This window comes from Eleginops maclovinus, chromosome 13 (genome assembly GCF_036324505.1).
Source record: "Eleginops maclovinus isolate JMC-PN-2008 ecotype Puerto Natales chromosome 13, JC_Emac_rtc_rv5, whole genome shotgun sequence".
NCBI lineage: Eukaryota > Metazoa > Chordata > Actinopteri > Perciformes > Eleginopidae > Eleginops > Eleginops maclovinus.
Genome location: NC_086361.1, coordinates 1987578 through 2013523, shown reverse-complemented (window position 1 = coordinate 2013523; position 25946 = coordinate 1987578). Strand labels below are relative to the sequence as shown.

The following is a 25946-nucleotide window of genomic DNA, read 5'->3' as shown; positions in this document are numbered from 1 at the left end:
ACAGAATAAGAAAGAAACACAGACAAAACACATGGAATATACACAAGAATATAAGAAAAAAAGTTTCGAAATATGTATTAATAGAAATAACAACAGTAATGTGAACCAGCTAAATGAAATGTGATGTAGGTGACAACAGTGAGTATCACATGGTGACATCCACCTGTGTGCGCAGCCTCATGTTTGACGGCGTGGCTTCAGCCTGTTACCACACGTCTGTTTCCAGGTCACCGCTAATCCCCTCCAATCTTCTTTTCTCCTCATTAGCCATCTTACCCTCTCCTTTCCCTGCTGCGCGCATTAGGAAGCCTGTCTTTGAATAATTCTGTTGAAAACTAACTTTACACACCATAGTTTGAACCTTAAATTCTTAAATTGCAGCTAATCTGTAATAGCGTGACAAGACAGGCAAAACAGACACTGGATCACCAGAGGAACTGGAAAGTGGGTGGCGAGCGCTTTAAGAAGAGTCAAGAGTGGAGCGTCTGAACGAGGGAAATCCTCGTGCATAAAGCCTTTGTTTTTGTCAGGGTCTAACTCGTTCATCTGCAGCAACTTTTTTCATCTCAAGGAGCAGATGACATAACCTGAAGACAAGAAGACTCTTCAGGAAAATATCAAGCGGAAATCAAGAGAAGCAACAGGTACAAACACATGATATCTTAGTGGAGATCTGGATCCAGCTACCTTTATCTCTTTAAAACACTTTACCTGCATGTATTGAGCAAACACCCTGTGACAGTGATTTATAGTGAGTGACCATTTTTAGATTTGCTGTTCCACTGACATTTGACGTCTTAAAAATATTGGGATCTGTGACTTTGTGTCCACTCAAAATGAATGTGTAATAAGGACTTTCATTGAGTCAGTGGTGTTGATGAGATACACAAGATTGAATTTATTAATAGATCTTTATTTGCTTTACTAATGTATGCTTCCTAAAGGACTCCTGACACTTGTAGTGCAGTTTCATTAAGTATGGGTGTAAAACAGATTCACTAGTAAAACCGTCAGGATCTGTGCGGCACGCTGAGACATTGAGGGACTGAAAGACCTTTACTGGATACATCTCACAAACAATGTACACCCATAATACAATCAGAATCAGAATTTCTTTCTCGACACCTTCCTTTACCTCAATCTTCACCCTACCTTGACCTCTTCACAACAAAAAGTCAAGGAAGAGTTACACAAAAACAAAGATTCATATAATTTAAACGCACACTGGATCAAGAGTAATTGGATAACGATGTCACAGCGTTGACAGCTTCTCTCGACTTTAGAGTGCGCTGCCAGGCTACAAATTAGCTATAAAATAAAGGAAATCTGTGTTTAAATAAACAGAAATTCTTAAGATGATTATAACATATGAAAACAGAATAAAATGTTACAGCAAAAGTGGCCTTTTTGTCATGATGCAGTGAACACAGGGAGCAGGGATTGGAACAGGAAGTGAGGGCTATAACCTGACGTCAGATCAGTGGGTTAGCAGTTTTCTGTGTCACAAAGGTGGCTCTCTTTCAACCTGGCTGGATCTCTATAGTAACGCATGCTGCACACATTCCATGGTCTGGATTGTATACTGTACTGGATTTAAATTGTCTTAATTGTGCCTTTACAAACAATCTTTAGGTCAACCTAAATGCAAATCAGGGTCTTTGGGATTCCACTCGGGTTGGACCTCACTTGATGATGTCTTCTCCAAACCTGGATAGCTCAATCAGTAGAGCGTGATCGATTCTCCAGAGGGTGGTACTTACTCCCTGGTGACACTCATGTTTATTCAAACGTTTTTAAGGCCCAAATAACTGGGACACCTTCATTTAAATTTAGCCACAGATATCACTAACAGAAACAGGTCAAACGGTAATCTGTCTGCATCTCAAATGATATCTGCAAATCAGGTTTGTTGCGTTTCCAGTCGGTTTGACCTCTCTTCATAACTTCCTCGAGGGGCCCTTCTTGAAGCCTGGATAGCTCAGTCCGTAGAGCATCAGGCTTTTAATCTGAGGGTCCAGGGTTCAAGTCCCTGTTCAGGCGAGAAGCCTATTGTGTAATGTGTCTGAAATCCCACTGCACTACAGGCTCAGGCCAATCTGTAGGACTGGACAATTGGAAATTCACATATTATTTATATAATATTTCTCATAAATAGTCATCGATAAAGTAGATATTAAAACATTACGTAACACAGCTGATCGTCCTCCACCTGTATCCATACTGTCCGCACCCTGTAGGACCAAAGTCATGGTTGGTTTCTCTCTATTTTATATTGCATTTAAAGAGTGGTGCAGATTCAAGAGATTCAAGAAGCTTTGTTTATCCCTAAGGGAAATTGCTGTGTAACAGTTGCAGGACAAAGTGGGAAAGTAATACAAAGTGAGAGGTAAAATCAAACTAACATAAAATAAACTAAGTAAATAGTAAGTAAAATAAATAAAATTACAGTTAATACGTAGGTATATACAATATACAACTATACGCACTGTGCAATTTAGCAGCATATATAAAAATAAAATAAGTATAAACTAAATAAAGTGATACAATGGAATTGGATAAAGTGACATTTTGGCCTCAGGACGCAGTGTCTCCACTGTCCCTCTGACCTGAGGTAGATAAGTTAAATAGTCTGATGGCCACAGGAAGGAAGGACTTCCTCTGGCGTTCTGTGTTACACCGGGAGAATATTGCTTTATTGTGTTGTGTGTATGTTACCTTCTGAGTAAGCCTCCGAAACTATGTGATTTGAACAAAAATATCCCCTCTTTTATAGACTGCATTTATCGATAAACACATTTACAACCCCCTCAGTGTTGGTGGGAGAAATTGTTAGAGTCATCATTATGTGTTTTGTGACGGTGTTGTTTAAGTGCACTCATTTAAGCTGGTAATCTCTTTAATATGTAAAGAATTTCCAAATGCAAACATAATATAATGCTTTTCGGCTTTCAGGCATCATGCAGCATAAAAAAAAGGCTGTTCTGAAGATGACATTGCTCTCATGAATGTTACTCCTGCTGAGTCATGAGGTGCTCTGCCATCCTCTTTTGTATGTGGCACTTTCTCACCTTAGTCATACAGTTGTTTATAAACCCCTGGACTTTAACAGTTCATATGTGTCAGGAAGTTTTCTGCTCAAGCTGGATAAGAAAAGGCTCTTCACTGGAGGTGGATACCGGAAAAATCCAGATCCAGAATAAATGTCCCCGTTGTGTGTCCACATACAGATGAACTGAAGGCTCTCCTGTGGTGCTGTGTATCAGTGTGTCAAAAATAAATGTAATCTTTGTTAAATCACATAGAACGATACTGGACAGGGGCGGTTCTAGGGAGAGGGGCAGCAGGGGCCAGTGCCCCAGTAACATTGACCTTGGGCCCCCCTGTGGCCCCCCTCCCGAAGAAACGTTTATAATATTACTATTTATGGCTATAGTAATGTAACTCGGCATTCTAGTCGGACTCTATGGAGCGATACACCACCACTGGCCGCCTGGCGTGCAGGAAAAAAAAACAACACTTGTCAACTTAGACAAGAGATTCCCTTTTACTTCAAGTAAGATTAAAACCTAAGCGTTGAGAAACTAAAAATCACAAAACCACAGGATATTGTTGCTGAAATGTGAACTTCTAGAAGAGAAAACTTCAGAGGCACTGATCGACAGCAGAGACTGAACTGGTCATCACCTTATATTCAGTGTTGCAGCAAATCCTGTTTATGTAATTTAATAAAATTGTAAATAGTTAATAAAACAAGGATTGCAAAATAAAATGAACTACTGAATCAATGTTGTTACTGAAACAATGAACCTTAACTTAAAGTTACTGAAATAAATACCTGTACAGAAACAAATAACAATTACTGTATTTTATGTTTATTTCACGCATTTAATACATTGTCTTTGTCTATTTTAACCCGCATTTATTTTGCCCCTCTCTTAAGATAATGGGCCCCAGCCTGGCCCCCTCAGTAAAATTAGTCTAGAACCGCCACTGGTACTGGAACAATCCTGGGGTACACTTGGGGTGACAGGCTGCCATACCTGAGCCCACCAGAAGGGGTGCTGATTCAGCTCTGACGGCTGTGTGTGTGCCTGTAGGTGGAGGCTCTGGAGCCGCGGATGGGAGGGGGCTCCGGGGCTTTGTTGTGATAGTAAAGGCTCCACCGGTCAGCGCTTTCTCCCCGGGCACGGTACTGCACGGAGCGGGGACTGAAGCAGAGGAGAGCGGCTGTTCCTCCAGAGCCACACCGGACACATGTAAGAACCCTCGGTCACATTTGTTCTGCTCTGTCTGTCTCTGAGGTTCAGACAGGACGACTCCTTTAGCTGGACGGCATCCTGTTGCACAGATAGGATATGTGAGTAGAACCCCAGCAGGGCGAAGCGACCGTAACGGGTCCGTACAGCTCTTAAACATAACACAATGGATGGGAATGTGTTGCGTTAGTGTTGTGTAAGGGTTGTGTTGGTGTTAGCAGCAGGGTGTGAGCCTCACTGTGGAGCCAACTCGCACCACGTGTTTTGATAACTGTTCGCACCACTGATGCATTTTAGCTCAGTTCTGCAACATCTGTGCAGAAACAATGTAGGCTGAGCACAGGAATGAGCTACAGCTAATGCTAACATGTGGAAAACACACACACACACACACACACACACACACACACACACACACACACACACACACACACACACACACACACACACACACCTTTTTAACAGAGTATCCCTACACTCTAGTAGTTCTACTTTTATTTAAGTACTAGCCTAGATCTGCTCATCTATTATCAACTTTAAATTAACTTAAGGTCAGAATAGCATACTGACCTTTTTAAAGTATTAGAAATATCATACTTGTTCCCTATTATGCCTAAGTATTTTACTTGATACATATTCCTTTTAAAAAACACAAATTAGTATTGGACACTTGTCCTCAATGTGTTTAACCTGTTTACCAGGGATGTAAGAAGTACTCTGATCTTGTACTTGAGTATAAGTAGAAGTACTCAGGTGTTGTACTTGAGTAAAAGTAGAAGTATTCAGGTCTTGTACTTGAGTAAAAGTAGAAGTACTCTGATCTTGTGTACTCAGATCTTGTACTTGAGTAAAAGTAGAAGTACTCTGATCTTGTACTTGAGTAAAAGTAGAAGTAGAAGTACTCAGATCTTGTACTTGAGTAAAAGTAGAAGTACCAGAGTGTAGGAATACTCTGTCACAGTAAAAGTATTCTAAATGTTCCTCCAGTGAAAGTAGAAAGTACTCTCATCTAAATGTACTTAAAGTAGCGACAGTAAAAGTAGTCATTGTTTGATTGGTCCATTTCAGAATAATATCTCTGATATGTTTTATAATTATTGATCATTAAAGTGTTCTCAGAGCTGGTAAAGGTGCAGCTAGTTTGAATGGCTCTGTATACTGCAGGGTAGCTGCTGGATTTACTGCAGGTGAACTAAAGTCTGGTTTAAGGGCTGATTATATTTAACATCATTAATCCAGATCTGTAAAGTAACTGAAGGGATTAAATAAATGTAGTTTGGTAAATGCAACAAGTAGGAACATTTGAAATACTAAAGTAATGTCTCTTGAGTAAATGTACTTACTTGACACCACTGCTGTCAATGCAAAACTTGGACTTTGTCTGTCTCTCATTGATTTGCATGAACGGTTCAAGCTGGGGTCTCTGCAGAAGGCTGAATGTCACAAGGATCACACATGGGCAATACAGAGCAGTATGATCAGGAACAATAATTCACAAGAGATTCAGTTTCCCTTCTGTTGTTGGGCACACATTACTGTTGCAGAACAGGTTCAGTGCCCAGGAGGTGAACTGGCTCTCATCCAGCTACAAGCCCACACTGCGAGGACTTGAATTAGCGACCATCCGATGTCTATTCTGTTCCCTATCCTGTAAGACTAAGCCACTGCCGCCCCCGAAAGCACATATAGTACATATACTGTTTACAGTATCTGTTGCATTATTTTTAGTCTTTCCGTCAATTTTGGTCCTGTTCTAAATATTCTGTCCAGCTGCAAGGACTCCTTATCCCCCATACTCATTAAAGTTCCATCCACTCATCTAGTCGTTTATGATCAGGATGAAATGAAAATCCTAACTGTGTGTGTGTGTGTGTGTGTGTGTGTGTGTGTGTGTGTGTGTGTGTGTGTGTGTGTGTGTGTGTGTGTGTGTGTGTGTGTGTGTGTGTGTGTGTGTGTGTGTGTGTGTGTGTGTGTCCTTCAGACGCAGTGATGGTGTGCTGCAGGAAGCGGAGTGTGTCTCCAGCTCTAACACGTCTCTAGCCCTTTGGATGAACATCAGACCAGTGCTCTGACCTCAGATGTATTAAAGGTCAGACTGCTGATATGGAGAATCGCAGTCTGCTGTCCCTCTCGCTGGCCTTGTTAAGCTTCCTGAGCCCATGTCTGACAGCACTGACTCCCAGGGTCTCCTTCCAGATGGGTGAGTAAAGACTGCCTTTCCTACGGGAAAACTTAAAGGTACTTACTTACAGTATGTAGACTTTAAAGAGTCCTCTCCTGCTGATGTTCAGGTGTGTATCAGCATGTAGTGTCTCTACATTAAAGAGTCCTCTCCTGCTGATGTTCAGGTGTGTATCAGTATGTAGTATCTCTACTTTAAAGAGTCCTCTCCTGCTGATGTTCAGGTGTATATCAGTATGTAGTGTCTCTACTTTAAAGAGTCCTCTCCTGCTGATGTTCAGGTGTATATCAGTATGTAGTGTCTCTACTTTAAAGAGTCCTCTCCTGCTGATGTTCAGCTGTATATCAGTATGTAGAGTCTCTACTTTAAAGAGTCCTCTCCTGCTGATGTTCAGCTGTATATCAGTATGTAGTGTCTCTACTTTAAAGAGTCCTCTCCTGCTGATGTTCAGGTGTATATCAGTATGTAGTGTCTCTCCTTTAAAGAGTCCTCTCCTGCTGATGTTCAGGTGTATATCAGTATGTAGTGTCTCTAATTTCAAGAGTCCTCTCCTGCTGATGTTCAGCTGTATATCAGTATGTAGTGTCTCTACTTTAAAGAGTCCTCTCCTGCTGATGTTCAGCTGTATATCAGTAGGTAGTGTCTATACTTTAAAGAGTCCTCTCCTGCTAATGTTCAGGTGTATATCAGTATGTAGTGTCTCTACTTTAAAGAGTCCTCTCCTGCTGATGTTCAGGTGTATATCAGTATGTTGTACCTCTCCTGGGACATGTCTCTATGCTTTAATGTTCAGAAAGCTCTTTACTTTTCTCATACTGTCTGTGCTGCAGCTCCTCTTTTCACCCTCTGTCTGAAACCAGAGCCCAGTCTGCTCTGATTGGATAGCTGTGTTTATTCACTGCAGTTCTTCATGTAAACCAGCAGTCTGAGTCATTGTTTACAGCTTGAAAGGTGTTAAATAAAGTGTGGTGATGTTTGATTTGAGTTCATGCGAGAGCCGTTAAAACAGATTTTGAGGAGATGGCTTCAAACCTCCGTTCAGATTGATGTCATAGAAAGATAAATGTGCTCATGTTTTCTGAAGTAGACAGTACATTGTGTTTTGAAATGTTAAGAGTGAAGATAGCTTTATGCTATGATGGTGTCGCCATGGTGATAGGGGTAGCTTTGAATAATTACCACCACACAGCTCAGCAGTTTACACACCTGGGAAGAGGATCACACACAGGGTTTCTGCCAGAGCAGTTATAAAGTGTGGATGGGGGTCGGAGAGAGCTGTGGTCCAAGAGGCAGACCAGAGACAGACCGCATGTTGTGGCTGAAAGGGATCAAATCCCTGCTGCTAGGTTCCAACATCTGGTGGAAAGCCTGAAATCAGAAGAGTCTGTTTGAGCAGCTGATGAATGCTAAGAGGTTCAGAAAAAACACAAACACGATGCTGCCATTTTCACAAAGTTACACACTGATGACCCAACTGCACTCCAGTACCAGAGCTAGATCTATTCCTGATCACTTCGTATATTGTTAGAAAATTGTTAGCATACAGAAAACTTGTCCCATTTGTGAGGATTGTGAGCATAGGTTACCCTGGTCCCCAACTCTAGTTATCTTGTAAAAGTACATTCAAACACAACTTTCAATATTAAGGTTAGAACCCTATGGCTTCTGTCCTAACACTATCCCAGATCGAATCACAGAATAAAGGATTTTTGGATCTCAGGCGAGCCAAACATTTGCAAAAAAGGGCTCAGGCCTCAGAGGGCTAACTAAGACATAGGTGATAAATACTCTGTGAGCAGATTGCAGCCTGGGTACATCTGGATGCTTCTAATTCTCTGTGGTGAATGTGTGAAGTTTCCTAATCCCAGTGTTACCTGCTGTGGATCAACAGGGAGTCCTGGGAGACATGTGACCCTCTTCAGCAGCCCTGATGTCAGCAACACCAGCACCTTGCTGCTCAGTGAGGACGGAGACATGCTGTATGTGGGGGCCCGGGATGCTGTGTTAGCTCTGGACGTTAGCCACAAGGAGGCTATCACACTGAGGAGTAAGGTGGGGAGCGACCACTGATAATACACTCATCACTACTACTCTTCACTTCACTTATATGTTCAATTCATGGAACTTACACTGCAAGAACATGTTTTCTGAAGAGCAACAGGAAGTTCGCACCTGAAGTGCTTTAAGTCACCTCCTGCAATTTTGGTATACCAATATCCAGCTGTATGTGTTGTGAACGTATCTATATTGATTGATCAAGCATGTGTGAGATTTACTACAGACAGATTCCCTATGAATTAAATTAAATCTATGAATTAATGAAAAGTCTGAAAATATGTTTAGACTTTGAACATTAATAATAATAAATAATACATTTTATTTATAAATGCGCCTTTCATGGCTCTCAAGGTCACTTTACAAGGTACACAACAAAAGCAGGGAGTCTGGTGGGAGGGAGTTCCAGAGGCGGGTGCAGAGCGGCTGAAGGCTCTGGACCCCCTGGTGGTTAAGCAGAAAGGTGCTGCAGTGAGGTGGATGGAAGCAGAAGACCTGAGAGTGCCTGTGGGTGTGTTGAGGTGAAGGAGGTCTGAGAGACCAATACTCACTGATTGCCCATATCTGTGTCTCTTAAAGGCTGGAGTTGTGGGAATTGTAGTCTTTTATATTCCCTCTCTACAGAGGACGCCACTAGGAGACCATATTGTTTGCTCCTTTTTTATACAAAACAAACTAAAATAACATTTCCAATGAACTAGTGCTTTTCAGTTTCATAGCTGTGATCAAACATGAAGACAACAACACCTGTTACATTTAGCAGCTATAGTCGTGTGAATGGACCCCCCCCCCCCCCCCCCCCCCCCCCAGCAACCCTTCACAATACTCCGTCTTTGTAATGGAAGCGGTAATGTCTGCAAAGAGTGTTTCATGGTTGATCTGCAGTGTGTGTATAGCGTGCATGACCGCTCCTCTTCTCTTCTTCCAGCTGGACTGGAGCCCTTCAGAGAAAGACCTCGAACAGTGTTCCATGAAGGGCAAGAAAATGGCAAGTGCTTTAATTTGTTCAACTAATCTTAATACAGTGAACTGATCGAACTACCAAAGGGAAGTAAAAAAGTCTCCTATTGACCCTTACTACCAATTAAACAAGATTGAAAAAATTGCTTTGCGAAGATATCCGAACGTCCCTTACAATCTAAAGGCACACACTGCTTGCTGTGCATCTTGGCTAACTCAAACATCTAACTTGATGTTTTTTTTCTAGGCAGACTGTCCTAATTTTATCCGTGTGCTGCAGTTCTTGAACGCCACTCACATCTACGCCTGCGGAACGTTCGCCTACAGTCCCCGCTGCACCTACATCGTGAGTTCACACAGACATTAAACTGATTGGTTTGATCTATTTGTTGACCGTTTAATTTTTTTTTAAACAACTTTATTTTTCAGTTTGCCACGCATTATTTCGAACATTGATGCCAAACAGTTGCAGACCCCCCAACCCCCCAACCCCCCCCCCCCCAGGTGGCATTCCCCAATGAATAAACAAACATACGACAGAAAGAAAAAATAAATAAATGATCATACAAGTCACATATACAAATATATATATAAATAAATAAAATAAGGAATAGACCAAAATAAATGCATACAACAAAAATAATGATGATAATAGAAATTATACAAGTAAATACTCAGACATAATAAAACATCACACACATAACCCAAGTGAAGCATTTTAGCTTATACTGTTCTGGCTGACAGCCTTCTAAACCCTTAGTGTGACAAGTTAGGTTATCCAAGATTGCAACAATTGCACAGTGAATCAGGTGAGGGATAAGCTCTAACATGGGTAATAAATAGTGACCAGGTTTTGACGGTTTAACATTTTTTATGGATTTCAAGCAAGGTTTACTTTAATAGCCGTATTTGATCTCTCTGCTCATCTCGATTTAGTTCTATATCTTTCTATATTTTCTGTCCAGACCTCTGAGACGTTGATGATGAGCATGAAGCCCGATGAAGGCCGAGGTCGCTGCCCCTATGACCCCTACCAGCGCAACACCGCCATCATCGTAGGTCAGTACGGCCACGATGCGTCCGCTGCTACAACCAATGTTCACTTCATAGTGGTTGACGTCGCAGCAATAGCTTCTAGAGAATCTGTTATCCTGTTAACAACTTGTTAGCTGAGATTCAACATTTCAACATGTTGTAACAGATTATCAGTAGTCTCTGTGTGACATTTCTCAAACATACCTACCAGACTGGGAGTACTGGAGTCCTGGACTCTGACTCGAGTGCTGATTTTCTTGACTCGTGACTCGAACTAGGCCTCATGAAGACCCGGATACAAACTCTGACTGACACATTGGCAATCGGACTTGGACTCGGACTCGACAATAACAAATATTGATTAGAATCAAACCAACAGCTACATTTAAACAAATATATCCTCTCAATGATACATGATGACTCAGACTTGAGACTCGGACTCAGACCTGAGTGACTCGGACTTGGAGTCGGACTCTTGTTGTGTGACTTGGACTCTGATTCAAGCACAAGTAATTTGGACTCGAACTCGACTCGGACTCTTCTTGTGTGACTTGGACTCGAGCACAGGTAATGATGACTCAGACTCGAATCGGATTTTCGTTGGGTGACTCGGACTTGGACTCTGTCACAAAACTTGGAATAAGTTCTGTGATTAAAACAAGCTGAACAGAATTTCAAGTTTTGTTCTACGATATTAAATACGTCAGTAAATACACCACTGGTGAATGTCTGAGACTTCAATGTGTCAATAAGAACGGCAGTTACTAACAAGAGACTAAATGCCATTACTAAAAGTCATCATGCCGATTAGCTGCATTTAGCTTAGCAGTGGTGAGATGAAGTCATGTGACCGTGCTGTAGTTCCTTTAAGCCCCGAGTCCCTGAGAGCTGTGAAGGACCTGGACCCACAGGCTCTTTGTTTATTTATGATCACTATATATTGACTAAAAATAACTTGAGGCACCCAGTAGTCTGAAAATTGGTTTAAAGAATGGCACTTACAAAAACAAATTGTTATCTCTCAATAACTATTTTTATCTGATTATCTTCAGAAAAACTAAAATGTGATTTGAGGAACACAGGATTACTATCAGGCAACAACTTCCTTCCTCTAACCTGAGGTTTGTCTGCAAAGAAAAATATATTAAATATGTATAATATTATACATTATAAGGGTGATAAATCTGTTGAAATGCAAAATATGCAGACAAGGTTATGCTGAAATAAATAGTAACGAAAGAAAACTAAAGAGGAATCCTGTATTAACCTGCAGCTAACTGATTGTCATCGTACCAGGGGAAATGAAATGTACAGCAGCTAATGTTTACCAACTAATTTCAGTTTGTACATTTTTGAGTTCTTTGGAGGATGCTGTCATACAGATGTTCTAGCTGTCCTGCTGACATGCCGTACCTATAATATTAGTTATTTGATGAGTGTTCAGTGTGAAGGCTCCTCAGGATTGTGCTTGGTGTTGCTCTTCAGACGGAGAGCTCTACACCGGCACTGTGGCAGACTACAGGGGGAACCGGCCCGTCATCTCCAGACACCTGAGTGAGGGCCGGAGGGTGGACCTGAAGCTGGATGACACGCTGGGCTGGCTGGAGGGTGAGTGGGTGAGTGAGTGGGTGAGTGAGTGAGTGAGTGAGGTAGGTGAGTGAGTGAGTGAGTGAGTGAGTGAGTGAGTGAGTGAGTGAGTGAGTGAGTGAGTGAGTGAGTGAGTGAGTGAGTGAGTGAGTGAGTGAGTGAGTGAGTGAGTGAGTGAGTGACAATGTGAAACACAAACTAAAATATTTGTAGTACTTACACTCATACTTGTTTTACTACAGGTGCTTTAAAAATGTTGCTTACTTGAGTAACTGTGAACTACTGAAACTAAAAAGAGAACAGAAATAAAAACCAACAGAAGAAAGATGAGCTGCTGGAGGGGGGGCGGTGGTTACTGAGAGTAAAGCAGCTTGTTGGTGTAATGATTGAAAACGAAGGAGAGTGATAAGCTTTAATATCCTTTTATTTTTATATTTTGACATGTTTCCACAAACGTTGCCCTCTGTTTGCTACAGACCCAACCTTCATCAGCTCCAGCTTCATCCCCGATGAGGAGAAGATCTACTTCTTCTTCAGTGAGGTGGGCAGAGAGTACGACTTCATCGACAAGTTCATCGTTTCCCGCGTGTCTCAGATCTGCATGGTGAGGACTAGCACACTTTTATCATCATACATTAGTCATTCATTCACAGACATACATTATCATTCTCATATACAAGGATTCTGTGAATACATTTTATATTTAAACAATAACCACTGTGTCTCCATTGTTAGGTTCACCTTTACTAATGAATGGAATCCTGATGTTTATGGTCCTGTAATGAAAATGTTCTAGCGTGGAGCTCATAGTAGTTTTGGAATATTATCCGTTTAAGGTGTTTCTAATATCCTGCCCCCCTGATGTTAGTGAAGACATTGGAACAAGTCTCTAAACATGTAATGTAGGGCAGTACAATGCCACTGTGACCTCACCACACACAGACCTACATTCCCAGCACCATCATGGGCTCGGTAATGATGTTCTGGCAGAGCGCTCCTCTAACAGGACGACGGAGATCTGCTCTCTGCTCAGGATTTGCAACAGCAACTTTCTGAATTCATTATACTCATGAACAGCCTTAACGCTGCTGGATATTTTTAAAGTAGGTATTCATTTTCCTGGCCCACGTTTTTAACAAGAACGCTTAAATAAACCATGTCTGAAATGCTTCAAGAACTAAAGTTTGTCTTAAAGGTCTCCTATTATGCTATTCTATGGCCTATTTTATAGGTCTCAAATATATATAAAAAAAACATGTGTCTGATGTGTTTTGCTCGAAATATCCCTCTGTTTCAGCCCTGTTTTTGAAAGTACTGATTCTGGGACTTTCCCTTTCATGCAAATGAGCTAAAGCTGGCCACACCCCTTTGGAACGCAGCTCTCTGTCTGAAGAGGGAAGTTTCTAATAGAAAAACTCAGCTAAACGCTGCCATCATTGAACACCATATTATGTTCCAAACCACATCTAGCATTATTTCTGAAACACTTCTCAGTGGCTACCACGAGAACAGTGAGATTATCTGTATTATATATACAACAACTCTAAGTCCCTCCTGCAGACATCCTGCTGAACACACACACACACACACACACACACACACCGAGCAGCAGCGGAGGGGATTCAGCTCGCGACTGTATAAGGTTGGGACGTGTCATGTGGGCGGGACGTTGTTGCCAGGAGTTCAATGTAAAGCCAGCCCACATTTCGGTTATGACGTCATAACCGAAGCAAATCTGGATCAGGTCGTTTGTACCTCCATTTTAAGAGATGTGGGTAGGGAGGAAAAGAGAGAGGGTTGTATTTTCTGACACTTTGTGAGTCTCCTTACACACCGGGGACACATATTTATGTATCAAAGACATCAAAAAGTGCATTTTGCATAACAGGGGACCTCTAAAACATCAGTCGGATGTCTCCAGGTCCTGCCAGCTACAATGTCCCTGTTCCTACTGACCATTAAAAAGACCCTATTCTGTAGTTTGTTCTATAGGAACATCAGCAGTAGAGCACTCTTTAAAGTAGAGACACTACATACTGATATACACCTGAACATCAGCAGGAGAGGACTCTTTAAAGTAGAGACACTACATACTGATATACACCTGAAAATTATTAGAATATGGCCCCTTAACTTCAGGTTTTACCCTGTAGGGGAGGGGATCTGTCTGTGTCTGAAACGGTGTGGCAGTGCTGAACTGTGTTTATCTCCTCCTGGTAGAGTGACGTGGGGGGTCAGCGGACCCTGCAGAGGCGCTGGACAACGTTTGCCAAAGCTCAGCTGCTGTGCCAGGCCGACAACGAGCTGCCCTACAACGTGATCCAGGACATTGACAGCCTCCCGCCAGCAGAGGGTGCTCCTGCAGATGACACTCTCTTCTACGGCATCTTCACCTCCCAGTGGTCAGTAAGCCTCCATACAGTACAGGTTTCATACCTGCCTGATTCTTTTCACATTTATATTAGGGACATATTTAGCATGCATTCTTTAACAAGTCAAAGATGAAGAATAAATGTTGAACTCTCCACCTGTCAGACCCCCAAGCAGCTGGGGTCGGGGGGGGCACTTAGGCAACCAAGTAGAGATCTTGCGCCTCTCTAGGGCTTTGAACTTCTTTGCTTAAGAAGGTTCAGCATGAGAAATTACACTGACTAGAGACCACTGGATATTGAGAAAGAAGTAAACAACGGCACATCAGATCCATGACCCATGTTTCTCCACTAGTTCTGCAGGTGTGATACAGACAGAGGAAAGGCATTTAGCTGAACCATGCTCCAGTTTCTAGCAGTGTCACAGCAGTGTGAGAGAGTGGACATTGTCTCTCTGTAGGAGCAGAGCTGCAGGGAGAATAATTTTACACTGACACATGATCTTCATAGCAGCTCTCTGGGACAGTGGCTTTGTCGATGCTTTAGTTATGTTTTGAAAGATTGTACAAACAATAATTCAGAAATACAGCCTGAAATCAAATCAACCTTTTTAAAACCCATATGAAATGAAAAGCATAATGTCAATGCTGTTAACAGTTAAAGCAAAGCTTCCTTTCTCAATCACAATCACACCTCCTCAGATGGATGTTTTTCATATTTGATCCAATGCAAACATTTAAATAGTGACAGGGAGAATTTATGGTGGCTTTAGATCAGGGTTTTTAGAACTTTTTTCACAGAGGGCCGCATATAGAAACACTTACTAAGGCCTCACTAGAGGTGAGGTATATTGCCTCATAAGTTAAGTTATAAGTTAGCAAAAACAATCAAATGTAGCTAAATTATTCTTGATATTTGAATATGCTTTAAGTCAAAAATATAGCCTTCATCACAGCTCTGCATAGGGTTCTATTTATGTTGTTAGCAGGTCTTTCGTTAAAACAGAAGCCTCAGATGCTCATAATAAGAGGGAATATGAAGGGTATATTTAAAGCTGGTTATGCATAAGTTGTTGGGCTTTTTTTTAATCAACTAAGATTTGTTAGAAAATGTTTTCAGCTGTAATTCACTGAATATCTTTGAAATTGTGGTTTATTAACGTATGAATACTGCGTGACATATTTGTATATATTTAAGAGGTGCAACACGAGATAAGCACTAGTTTCAGGTGGGGGGCGAAATTCCATTATACTTTTAGAATCTGCAGCGGGCCAATTCAAAATGGACCAAGACCACAATTGGCCCCCGGGCCGTAGTTTGGACACCCCTGCTTTAGATGCAGCTACTACACAGAATTATGGGATGGCATTATGTTTGTCAAAGGAACCATTGAAGCAGCTTTCATCAGCATTTAGAGAATTCCTCCAGCTCACTGAGATATTTTACTCGAAAACTCGAAACATTCCCCAGCATACAAGAATATCCCCCACAGTCTGAGTCATAAATACAGACTAGTCTCGTGTGTTTGGAGTTCACAGAGAGGGGTCATTTAAATGGGATCTTACAGAGTCTTACATGAGGAGAAATTCAGGCATTTAGCAAAATGTGTTTTCCAACGGTTGAAGCAGAGCTATACAATGAAGGAAACACCAGCTGTTATAGACTACCACACATAACCAAGTCAGAGTATAGAGAGAGTTAACGTTTTGAAAGAGGCAATGAAGATAGTATCAAGTGTATGTCAAGTTTGCTCACTCTTGTTGACCTGTGTTTCAGTCTCAGTTATCTAAGTGATCGTGTCTTTAATGTTTTTCCCTCCGTTACCCAGGTCTGTGAATTCCGGACGCTCAGCAGTGTGTTCATTCCGCCTCGCTGACATCAAATCAGTGTTCTCTGGGAACTACAAAGTCCTGAACAGGGACACGTTACAGTGGAGCACACGGGTTCAAGAGAAGGTCGCCAATCCAGGAGAGGTAAACGCTCTCTGATGAGTCGTATGAATATGGAACAGGGATAGGACTCAGTCATGCAGAGGGACACTATAACTGCTGCACAACGGTGTCTTTGTTGTGCAGCAGCTTCAATACAGAGTACATTTATAAAGAGGGCAAATAAAAATAATGTGATGCTCAGCCATGAGACTGTGCTGTAGTTTGTCTCCAGAAATCATAAAGGGGTGTTAATATTTAGAGATTACCCTGCTGAACCAAATTTGTAAGCACTATAAACATTAAATTGCCACAGAGATTATTTTCTTACAAATTCCGCAATCCAATGGAAAAATCCCATTGCTTTTTGTCATTGGAGCCCTTGTGATGCTAACTTCTATTAATGTCATATTGTAATTAGATCTTACACAGTGTTTGTTCTGAATTAACCCCCCCCCCCCCGCCTTTGTGTCAGTGCGGTCTGCACAACGCGTCGGACAACGCGCTGCGCTTCGTCAAAGAGAACTTCCTGGCAGACGACAGCGTGCGGCCGGTGGGGAGGAGTGTGACCGTGGTGTCGGCTGAGCACAGCTACACACACCTGACGGTGCAAAGGGTGCAGGCCGCAAACAGCAGGAGCTACACCGTGCTGTTCCTGCTCACAGGTCAGCACCACCAGCACAGCACATGCATGTGTCATTATAATGTTTAAATATACTTTATTTACTGAGATAAGTCAACTCAGGATTTTCCTCCATCACATGTGCCCTCACCCAGGTGTTCTGAATGATGAATCCCTCTCCGCTTGAAAGTAATGTTATAGTTTTTTATTATTAGCATAGGTGACTTCCCCTAAACCCTATACATAGATGAGAGTAACACCTACGTCACTTCCTGCCGACATTACGGCCTCGGCCACTCTTGGCGGTAAATACAGATTCTAAAGTTTTCCGCATTCACATCCAAAAATCAATACAACCGCGCTGTCTTTAATCCACTATAAGCCAAATTATGATGGTCCGACAGGCAAACTATAAAAAAAATGTCATTGGAGATTGATGATCTGCATCAACGTATTGTTTAATTTAAATTACTATGACAGTAACACATACGACATTTCTGGGCAAAATGAAAGCCCCTCCTACTTTCAATGGGAAATAATGCATCAGAGCGAAGCTGAAAATAATAGTTTCTTCATGTCTTAAGTTACGGGTTCTTTACTTCCTTCAGAAATCACAGTTTCAGTGAGAGATATTAAGAAGTATTCCCTATTGATTAAAATTAAACTATAAATCAACGCAGATCATCGATCTCCATTTACATTTTTTAATACTTTGGCTGTCTGACCATCATAATTGGGCTTCTTGTTATCTGAATTTTTTTATGTGACTTCAGAATCTGTATTGACCGCCATTCAAATGAAAGCGAATGTTTTCCCCCAAAAGTGGGCGAGGGTGTTATTTCGCCTGGAAATGACCCCAAAGAAAGCCTAAAGAAAGGAAAGGTTTAGCAGTTGTGAGATGGAGGTACTGGTATATAAATTTTAACAAAGTAAACGTATTGGTATCCACAACATCAGTGAGCATCGTTACAGGAGAATATTGAGGTGAGTTTGCTTTCCGGTCCAGAAGAGCTTCACTGACCCCTCGCTCTATTAAAAAAATGTAAATGTTCTCCACGTGGCTAAAACCCTTCACACAAAACGACATGTACTAAAATTGCCTTTAAGTAAAATCCTAAAAGACCATTCAAACATATACTCTTGCTAGGAGATTAAACACCTGTTAACAGTGTGAGGAACCCAGTTGGGGAAGGGTTCGCTTGTGAAAGGGGCTTTAATGTGTTAAATGTGTCCATGAACACTGTGTTTTCCCTCCCTGTGTTCCTCTCTCAGACTCTGGGTACCTTCACAAAGCCGTGCTGCTGCAGAGCGGGGCCCACATCATAGAGGAGGTGCAGGTGTTTGAGCAGCCTCAGCCAATCAAGAGCCTGAAGCTGTCCACAGCCAAGGTACACACTGAGGGACATTCACCGTTGAGCAGTGATACCTGCAAGATGCTGTCCACGTCTTTATGTCCGAGAGAGAAGAAGTGTTTCATGTGGAGATGTGCAGGGACTTGTGTTTCTCCTCTTTTGCCTTCATGGGGTCCAGGCTCCTCCAGAGTCCTCTCAAAGATGAGTTCTGTTGTAACGTTTTGACTTTCTCTCTCTGTAGGGTATGCTATATGTGGGCTCCTCAGAGGGGGTGGTGAGGGTCCCAACAGCAAACTGCTCCTTCTACTGGACCTGTCCTCAGTGTATTCTGGCCCGGGACCCCTTCTGTGGCTGGGACCCAAACATCAGGGCCTGTGTGGAGGCCTCCAGCTCCCAGGCCAGTCTGTGAGTGCAAAGATTCTTCCAGTATCATGTTGGAAACCATGTGTGAAAATGTTCTGATGATATATGATATTAGTGCTGGATACCTGGACTCGCACTCAGGTTCAGGTCCGGACTGAAGTCCAGAGGTTCAGGTTCAGTCCGGACCTGAACCCATGGCTTGTGTGAGTAACGAAAGTGAACTTATTGTATTCTATCCCTTACACTTCGCAGTATCTAGCGGCAGTTTCGTCACATGGTCCCACACCTTACTGGATTCAAAGCCCCGCGGCATTAAGTTTACATGACCCGTGACGCCGTAGACCAGTGTTTCTCAAACTTTTTCTGTCATTCCCCACCTCAGAAGAAGGGAATTTTCCGCGCCCCACTTGTCCCATATTGCACCAACAAAATGGTAAAAAAAAATACACTTACTACAATACTACAATTTTCTAATTTATTGAAGTAACAGTCAGTAGCAGCTTAACACTACAACACCAGAAAAACATTAACATCAGTGTTCAAAATAAAAAAGAAATATACAGAAAATTAAATTGGGCTTCATTCAGTTCAGTGCAAAAAAACATGAGCAGAGGCAGGTGAACAAATGACTGCCTTATCACAGCATCAGTGACTGCAATGGGCCTGTTTTGTGCTACACATCTTTTCAAAACGGGGTTGAATGCTTGATACAGCCACTCTCAAGTCATGCTCAACGTCAAGATGAGATCTGTACTTTGTTTTCAGTGAAGCAACCGCTGAAAAGTCGATCTCACAGAGATAGGATGTGGCAAAGGGAAGAAGAATGCCCACAGCTCTCTGCCCAATGAGTGGATACTGCCTTTCCACTTCAAGCCAAAATTGACTGAGTGTCTCAGATGTAAATCTTAACCTCAGGGTGGAGTCAGAGGTCATTTCAATCAGTTGTTCCTCTTCAGCAGAGCTAAAATCAGTTGGTGCTGCAGAAAGAAATGAAATACTTTATTTGTCATTACATATTAAACACACATATGTTTGATAGATAGATAGATAGATAGATAGATAGATAGATAGATAGATAGATAGATAGATAATAAATAGGCATATATATCCTACAAAATAAAATATCAAAACACCTACCTGCTGCATTAAATGGGTCCACAACCCAGTCATACTGTGTAGCACTATTAGGAAAGTATTTTTTAAATAACCCTCCCAATGCCGTGATGTGCTGCTATATGCACGGGATCACTGTGGTGGCTCCAGAATCGATGTTTTCGGCGACTTCAGTAAGATTCTCAAAGACTTCGGTATGTCCTTGGTCGATGCGCCTCCCCCATACCTCGAGCTTTCGGATGAATGCAGTGATCTTGTCTGCCAGGTGAGGTAGGTACTTGTCTTTGCCCTGAAGCTGAAGATTTAATTCATTCAGCTTTGCAAATATGTCACTGAGGTAGGCCAGTTTCATCAGAAATAGTTCATCACTAAATTTGGCCGCTGCCTCGTACATGCGCTCTTCTTCCAAAAAGACCCGAATCTCCGCTCTGAGCTCGAAGACGCGCGACAAGACTTTGCCTCGGGAGAGCCACCTTGCTTCGCTGTGAAACAGCACAGCTGTATGATCAGCTCCCATCTCCTCACAAAGAGCGGAGAACAGTTGCGCTTTCAGAGGTCGCGTTTTGATGAAATTGACACCGCTTCCACAACTGCTGTCAAAACGTCGTTAAGTTCGGGGCTGAGTTGTCTGGAAGCCAGCGCTTCCCGATGGATGATGCAGTGCGTCCACTGCGCATCTGGTGCGGCCCTCTTGATTAATGCCTGCAATCCTTTCCTTTTTCCTGCCATGGTCTGTGCACCATCTGAGCAAAACCCCACACAATTTCCCCATTTCAGCTCATGTTCTGTGAAGTATGTCCATAATCTTGAAGAGCTCCTCAGCCGTGGCTCTTGTTTGCACAGATTTGCAAAAGAGCAAATCCTCATTTAGTGACAGTGACTCTGAATTTACAAAGCGGACATATGAAATGAACACACATTTTTTACTGCTGTCTGTGGCTTCGTCCACTTGTATTGCAAAACGATTTTCTTTCAGTTTTTCAGTGAGTTGTGCTTCAATGTCATTGGAAATGTCGCAAATTCGTCTCGCAACTGTGTCGTTTGACAGGGGGATTGTTTTTAATTTCGCAGCGCTTTTCTCAACAAGCATAATTGACACCATGTCAACAGCAGCGGGGAGAATAAGTTGCTCAGCTATCGTGTGTGGTTTTTTGCACTGGGCAACTCTATATGCGACTCTGTATGATGCCATTTGTGCTGTACTATTCACTGACGCAGCTTTCACCATTCGCTTTTCCTGCTGACGGTATTCGGTGAGTTTTCGTTGAAAAAAAATGATGGGTTTATCAACGTGAGTTGGGTGTGATGTCTCCAAGTGTCTGCGCAATTTGTTTGGCCTCATACTGTCTGCTGCCAGTTGTCGAAGACACAGAACACACACAGGTCGCTCCTCATCACCCACCTCAGCTACCGTGAATCCTAAAGCAAGATACGCTTCATCATACTTTCTCTTTGGTTGGCATTTCGATTGGTTTGGCCTGTCTTCTCTTTCTCTGTTGTCGCCGAATCGCCAACTTTTGTTGCCCTTGTAACAAACTTGTCCATTTTGAACCTTAAACGATATAGCCTACACACGTCTGCTGCCCTGTTGTTCTGTTGTCATTATTCCGCCGCAATTAACATGCCGACGTCTAGCCTATTATTCGCACTATGGTTCCAGGCAAGCTTTTTTTTTTTTGCTGGTTTCCTATCTAATGTTCTTTTAACATGTTTAGGACAATTACGGAATCCATTGTGAGTGAGCTTTATCGGCAAAACAGAAAGGAATGACCAAAAAAAAAAAAAAGCAATTTTCTTCTGATTCCACGCGCCCCACCTTCAGTACCTCCACACTCTGAGAAACGCTGCCGTAGACCAAACAAAGGAGTTAGTTACACTACCAAATATCCAATATGGCGACCACAGCAGCCCACGCTGTCCATTATGTCTAAGCCAATCACATCGCTAGCTTCCCTTGACGTCACACAGATCACATGAGGAGTTGCGATATTTTGAGTTCGGTAATGGCCGCCATATCAGAAGCCGACACGATGTTTTTCGTCTTTTCTCAGCGCACATTTCTCGATCTATGGAAGGTTTTAGATGGTTTAGTATAAAAAGGAGAATATACGTAAGTGCTACTTTTTTTACGAGTCCAAGTACCGGGTCCCGACGTTCCGGTATTAACCGGACTTGAACCGAAACTTTTTACAAGTCCAGTACCGGTTCTGCGTACCGGTACGCAGCACTATATGATACTGGGGTTTATAAAGAGCGTCTTTAGGCTACAGAAGGCATTAAAGTCAGTGTGTACACCTGTAATAACAACAGGTTTCAAACAGTAACCATGACCATGTGACTGTGCTCCCCTCCTCAGGGGCCAGGATGTAGACCGAGGGAATGTTGAAGAGGCGTGCAACAGTGTTTCATTCTCACACAGAGCCCGGTTCAGTCCAAACAAACTGCCTGCAGGTGAGTGTCCCTTATTCCAGTCTCTGGCAGGCTTACATTACATTATTACTGTCTCTGAACTGTAATCTGTTACACTACTTTTGAGTTACTTTGAGTTACTTACCAAAATAACCAAAAAGTTGGCTTTAAATGCTAAAATGTAGTTTATTGCAGCTGATTATACCTCCAGTGAAGGCCGAAGTGGTATAGCATAACAACTGTGTCGGCCCCTTAAGGCTCCTAACAACTTATAATAGGTCCAGTGAAGGCTCATGGTCAATCCAGCTTTATCCAACTCTTTGGCAAATGTCTTTCTATCTGACAGAACATAGTGAAATTAGGAAAAGAGCTAGAAATTAAACTCATGCTGTATATGAACGAGTCTCTATGGCAACGTTGGCTCACCTTGTCATTGGTGTATTAACGGGGATTTTGCTGACAAGCTTTCTAAAAGCCGGCGATTCCACAGAGGACAGAAGCTGCATATATTCAACACTCTGCCACAAGTCTCTGAACTTCTCGGGGTTCAAGCAGCAGACCAGAGAAAATTACTTTCTGTTGCTTTGGCCTGCCTGCAAAAGTGGAATCTGTTTCTGCAGCCCTCTGAACCCATAGTAAACAGGTTTACTGAGTTACTATTCTACCTGCACAATTATTGCTCTGGTGTCAGAATGTCTCTTGATATGTTGTTGAATTCTTAAAAAACAAAACATCACTTAATTTAAGGTTAAAATGTGTTGTAACTGCGTTACTGAGAATTATCACAGGTATTATATTACCTAAATTGAATTAGTAATGCGTTATATTACTGCGTTACAGCAAAGCTATACATTACTGTAACTCTGTTACTTTTGTAGTGCGTTACACCCAACACTGGATGGGCCAAAAATAGTTTTTCCCATTGGGTAAATCCGCGGATGATTTTTGAACACTTTTATACACCCTTATTAAAATAATTTGGATGTAAAAGTTGTAAATACTGGCATAGGGAAAAGAGAGGCAAATCACACATTTTCTGGGAATGTGATAAACTACGTTCCTTTGGGGACAATGTCCAGGCTACTATTGGAGACATTCTGGGTTATTCAAGTAATGCAACATGTTATACCTTTTGAAATGTAAATGATTGTGATAATGATAGATACTTATCTAAGATACTGTTAATAACAAGCAAGAAAGCAATAACAGAAACTCCTGTAAGAGCAGTGGGGGGGACATTATAAGCGAGGTCTATTTATTGGAAAAAATGACTTACTAACTTGGAATGGAAACATTTTTTTTGTGTAAATAGGAGAAATAGATCATAACAACAAATATCTAAGGCAAACCTAGAGAGTTATTTTCCCTCCATTCATCTGACTGAGCCGGGAGAGGAGGCGGGGCTTAAGGGACTCCCAGTGCTCATGCTCTAAGAGTCTCTGCAGGCAGGTCATGTTGGCTTCACGCCCCTGAGCACCTGACATAGGAACAGCCCCGCCTCCAACGCTTTATCCTGTCTCTTTTCACATCTGTGGTGCTCAGGGGAGCTGGTGTCGGTGTCTCTGAACGAGGTGGTGCGTCTGCAGTGTCCTGCAGCATCCTTGCTCTCCCAGCAGCTGTGGGAGCGTCCCAACAGCCGGCTTTCCTCCGACTTGTACCTGCACCTGGAGGATGGCAGCCTGAGCTTCGTGGCGACCCCTGCCACCCTGGGCCCCTACCTCTGCCTGTCCACGGAGAATGGCTACCAGCAGACTGTCGCCATCTACCACGTCCAGCAGAGGAGCGGCCCTGTGGCTCAGACCCCCAGCAGCTACAACTGGCCCCAGAACCCCCCCATCGCCACCACAGAGGCAGGGGCCCGGCTGCGTCCCTCAGCGGGGCCCGAGGGAACAGAAACAAGTCAAATAGAAACTGAGCCGACACCCACCAGCAGGGACGCTCTGCGGGGGAGGAACGTGTCCCTGTGGGAGGAGGAGCCAAAAGAGGCGGAGCTCCGGGATAGGGGGCCCCTGCAGTCGGCGCGGGGCCCCTGCTACCTAAAGGAGCTGGTGGTGGTGTCTGTGCTGCTGGTGCTGAGCCTCAGCCTGCTCATCACCACACTGCTGTACCTCTTCAGACAGCGCTGCCGGAGCCGGACAGCCCCCCAGGCAAGGCCCCCCAGCAGAGACTCAGACAGAAGGACCCCTGCGGATCAGGAGGGCCTCAGGGGGAGCCAGGTTCTGAGCAAACGTAACGGACAGGCCCGTGGTTTCGCTTGTAACGGGGCCCTCACAGGATCTAACGGACATTTGCCGAACACCCCCATCTGAACAATGTGACATCAGGGGGGGGGGGGGCGTCATCTGTTTGCACAGCCAATGACATGGTACAAATACTGCTGACTCATCCTCATAGGTTGGATCTGGGTCTGATAGGATGACGGACACTCTGTGGTACTTCAGTGCAGAGAGACAGAAAGGGGCTGCTGGCCCTTTAAATACTTTAGAGACCGCTCAGGCCAGGGACCACTACAGATACACGTGTCTATATGGAATTAATTTTGCCAAACACATTTTGGAGGAGTCTATGCCGGGGTTAGCTCAGGTGCTCTGTCAGTATTGTATCATAGGTAGGTGGTCCGGGTCACACACACTTTCATGTGTCGTGTAGAACAGAGGTCAGGCCTGTGTGTGTGTGTGTGTGTGTGTGTGTGTGTGTGTGTGTGTGTGTGTGTGTGTGTGTGTGTGTGTGTGTGTGTGTGTGTGTGTGTGTGTGTGTGTGTGTGTGTGTGTGTGTGTGTGTGTGTGTGTGTGTGTGTGTGTGTGTGTGTGTGTGTGTGTGTGTGTGTGTGTGTGTGTGTGTGTGTGTGTGTGTGTGTGTGTGTGTGTGTGTGTGTGTGTGTGTGTGTGTGTGTGTGTGTGTGAGAGACACATCAAGTGAACGTGCCTTGGCTGTGGGTGAGCTGTCACCACTGGCTTCCTGTGCGTCATGCACACCATTGGGACACGTGCAGCATGTCTGTCACGGGCTGTCACTCAGATTTTGATGAACTCAAATAAAGAGATTACATCTGGATTTCTGACTTCACCTGATTTCTAAGGTCCTACAGAGAAACCTGAGGTGCTTTGGTTTGCCTTATTAATGTCTCTTGGCTCCCAGAAACTGCCAGAAGGAATCCTGGAGGAGGAGCGGGTGAGTCGGTCCCTGAAGGCCCCACAGCTATTAGGAAAAATGGTCCCGTCTACGACCTTTTTCTTAACGCCATGAACCACAAAATTGTGTGTCCTAATTTATTCAAGATTCAAGAAGCTTTATTTATCCCGAGGGGAAAAAAAGTACATCTTTCTTTCTTTTTTTTAAAATAAATCTCTGATAAATCTTATCAGAGCATCTATATGCCAGTGTTTTGGAATAGTTTGACACATCCAGCATCCAAAATGGTGGCCTGAGCTCAAATGACAGCGATTCATTTTATTTTTTTCAATTTATCAGGATGCTATAGTGAGGCAAGTGAAAGCTGTTGTCTTTCAGTAGTAAACATGTTTGCATTATTTATATTAAGAATAATATTCTATATTATTGTTGTATTGGGCACTGACTATATTTTGGGAGCCAATAATTCCCCCCCCCCCCCCCCCCCCCCATCATCTAACAGGAAGTTGCTAAAGGAGGGAAGAAGAAGAAAACAAATGAAAAACGTGTGATCTTTACAACACCTTAGAAAAAAAACATCTAT

General features: G+C 42.9%; 1 protein-coding gene across 1 annotated transcript; it reads left to right on the top strand.

Moving 5' to 3' along the window:
* Positions 1 to 302: 302 nt before the first annotated feature.
* On the top strand, positions 303 to 25720 carry sema4ab (sema domain, immunoglobulin domain (Ig), transmembrane domain (TM) and short cytoplasmic domain, (semaphorin) 4Ab). Its single transcript, XM_063898789.1, has 16 exons — positions 303 to 644; positions 4098 to 4256; positions 6238 to 6456; positions 8330 to 8490; positions 9422 to 9485; positions 9705 to 9799; positions 10419 to 10512; positions 11974 to 12096; positions 12552 to 12679; positions 14296 to 14477; positions 16273 to 16417; positions 16848 to 17037; positions 18267 to 18382; positions 18588 to 18751; positions 22179 to 22273; positions 23774 to 25720. Exons 3-16 carry the CDS (start codon positions 6360 to 6362, stop codon positions 24538 to 24540), a joined length of 2421 nt encoding a protein of 806 aa, XP_063754859.1. The 5' UTR covers positions 303 to 644; positions 4098 to 4256; positions 6238 to 6359; the 3' UTR covers positions 24541 to 25720.
* Positions 25721 to 25946: the final 226 nt, after the last annotated feature.

Bases quoted from the DNA above. Each gene is read 5' to 3' on its own strand.
- sema4ab (XM_063898789.1), top strand. From the start codon at position 6,360: ATGGAGAATCGCAGTCTGCTGTCCCTCTCGCTGGCCTTGTTAAGCTTC. The intron at 17,038-18,266 runs GTCAGCACCACC...TTCCTCTCTCAG, and splicing joins CGTGCTGTTCCTGCTCACAG to ACTCTGGGTACCTTCACAAA. The intron at 22,274-23,773 runs GTGAGTGTCCCT...TGTGGTGCTCAG, and splicing joins TCCAAACAAACTGCCTGCAG to GGGAGCTGGTGTCGGTGTCT.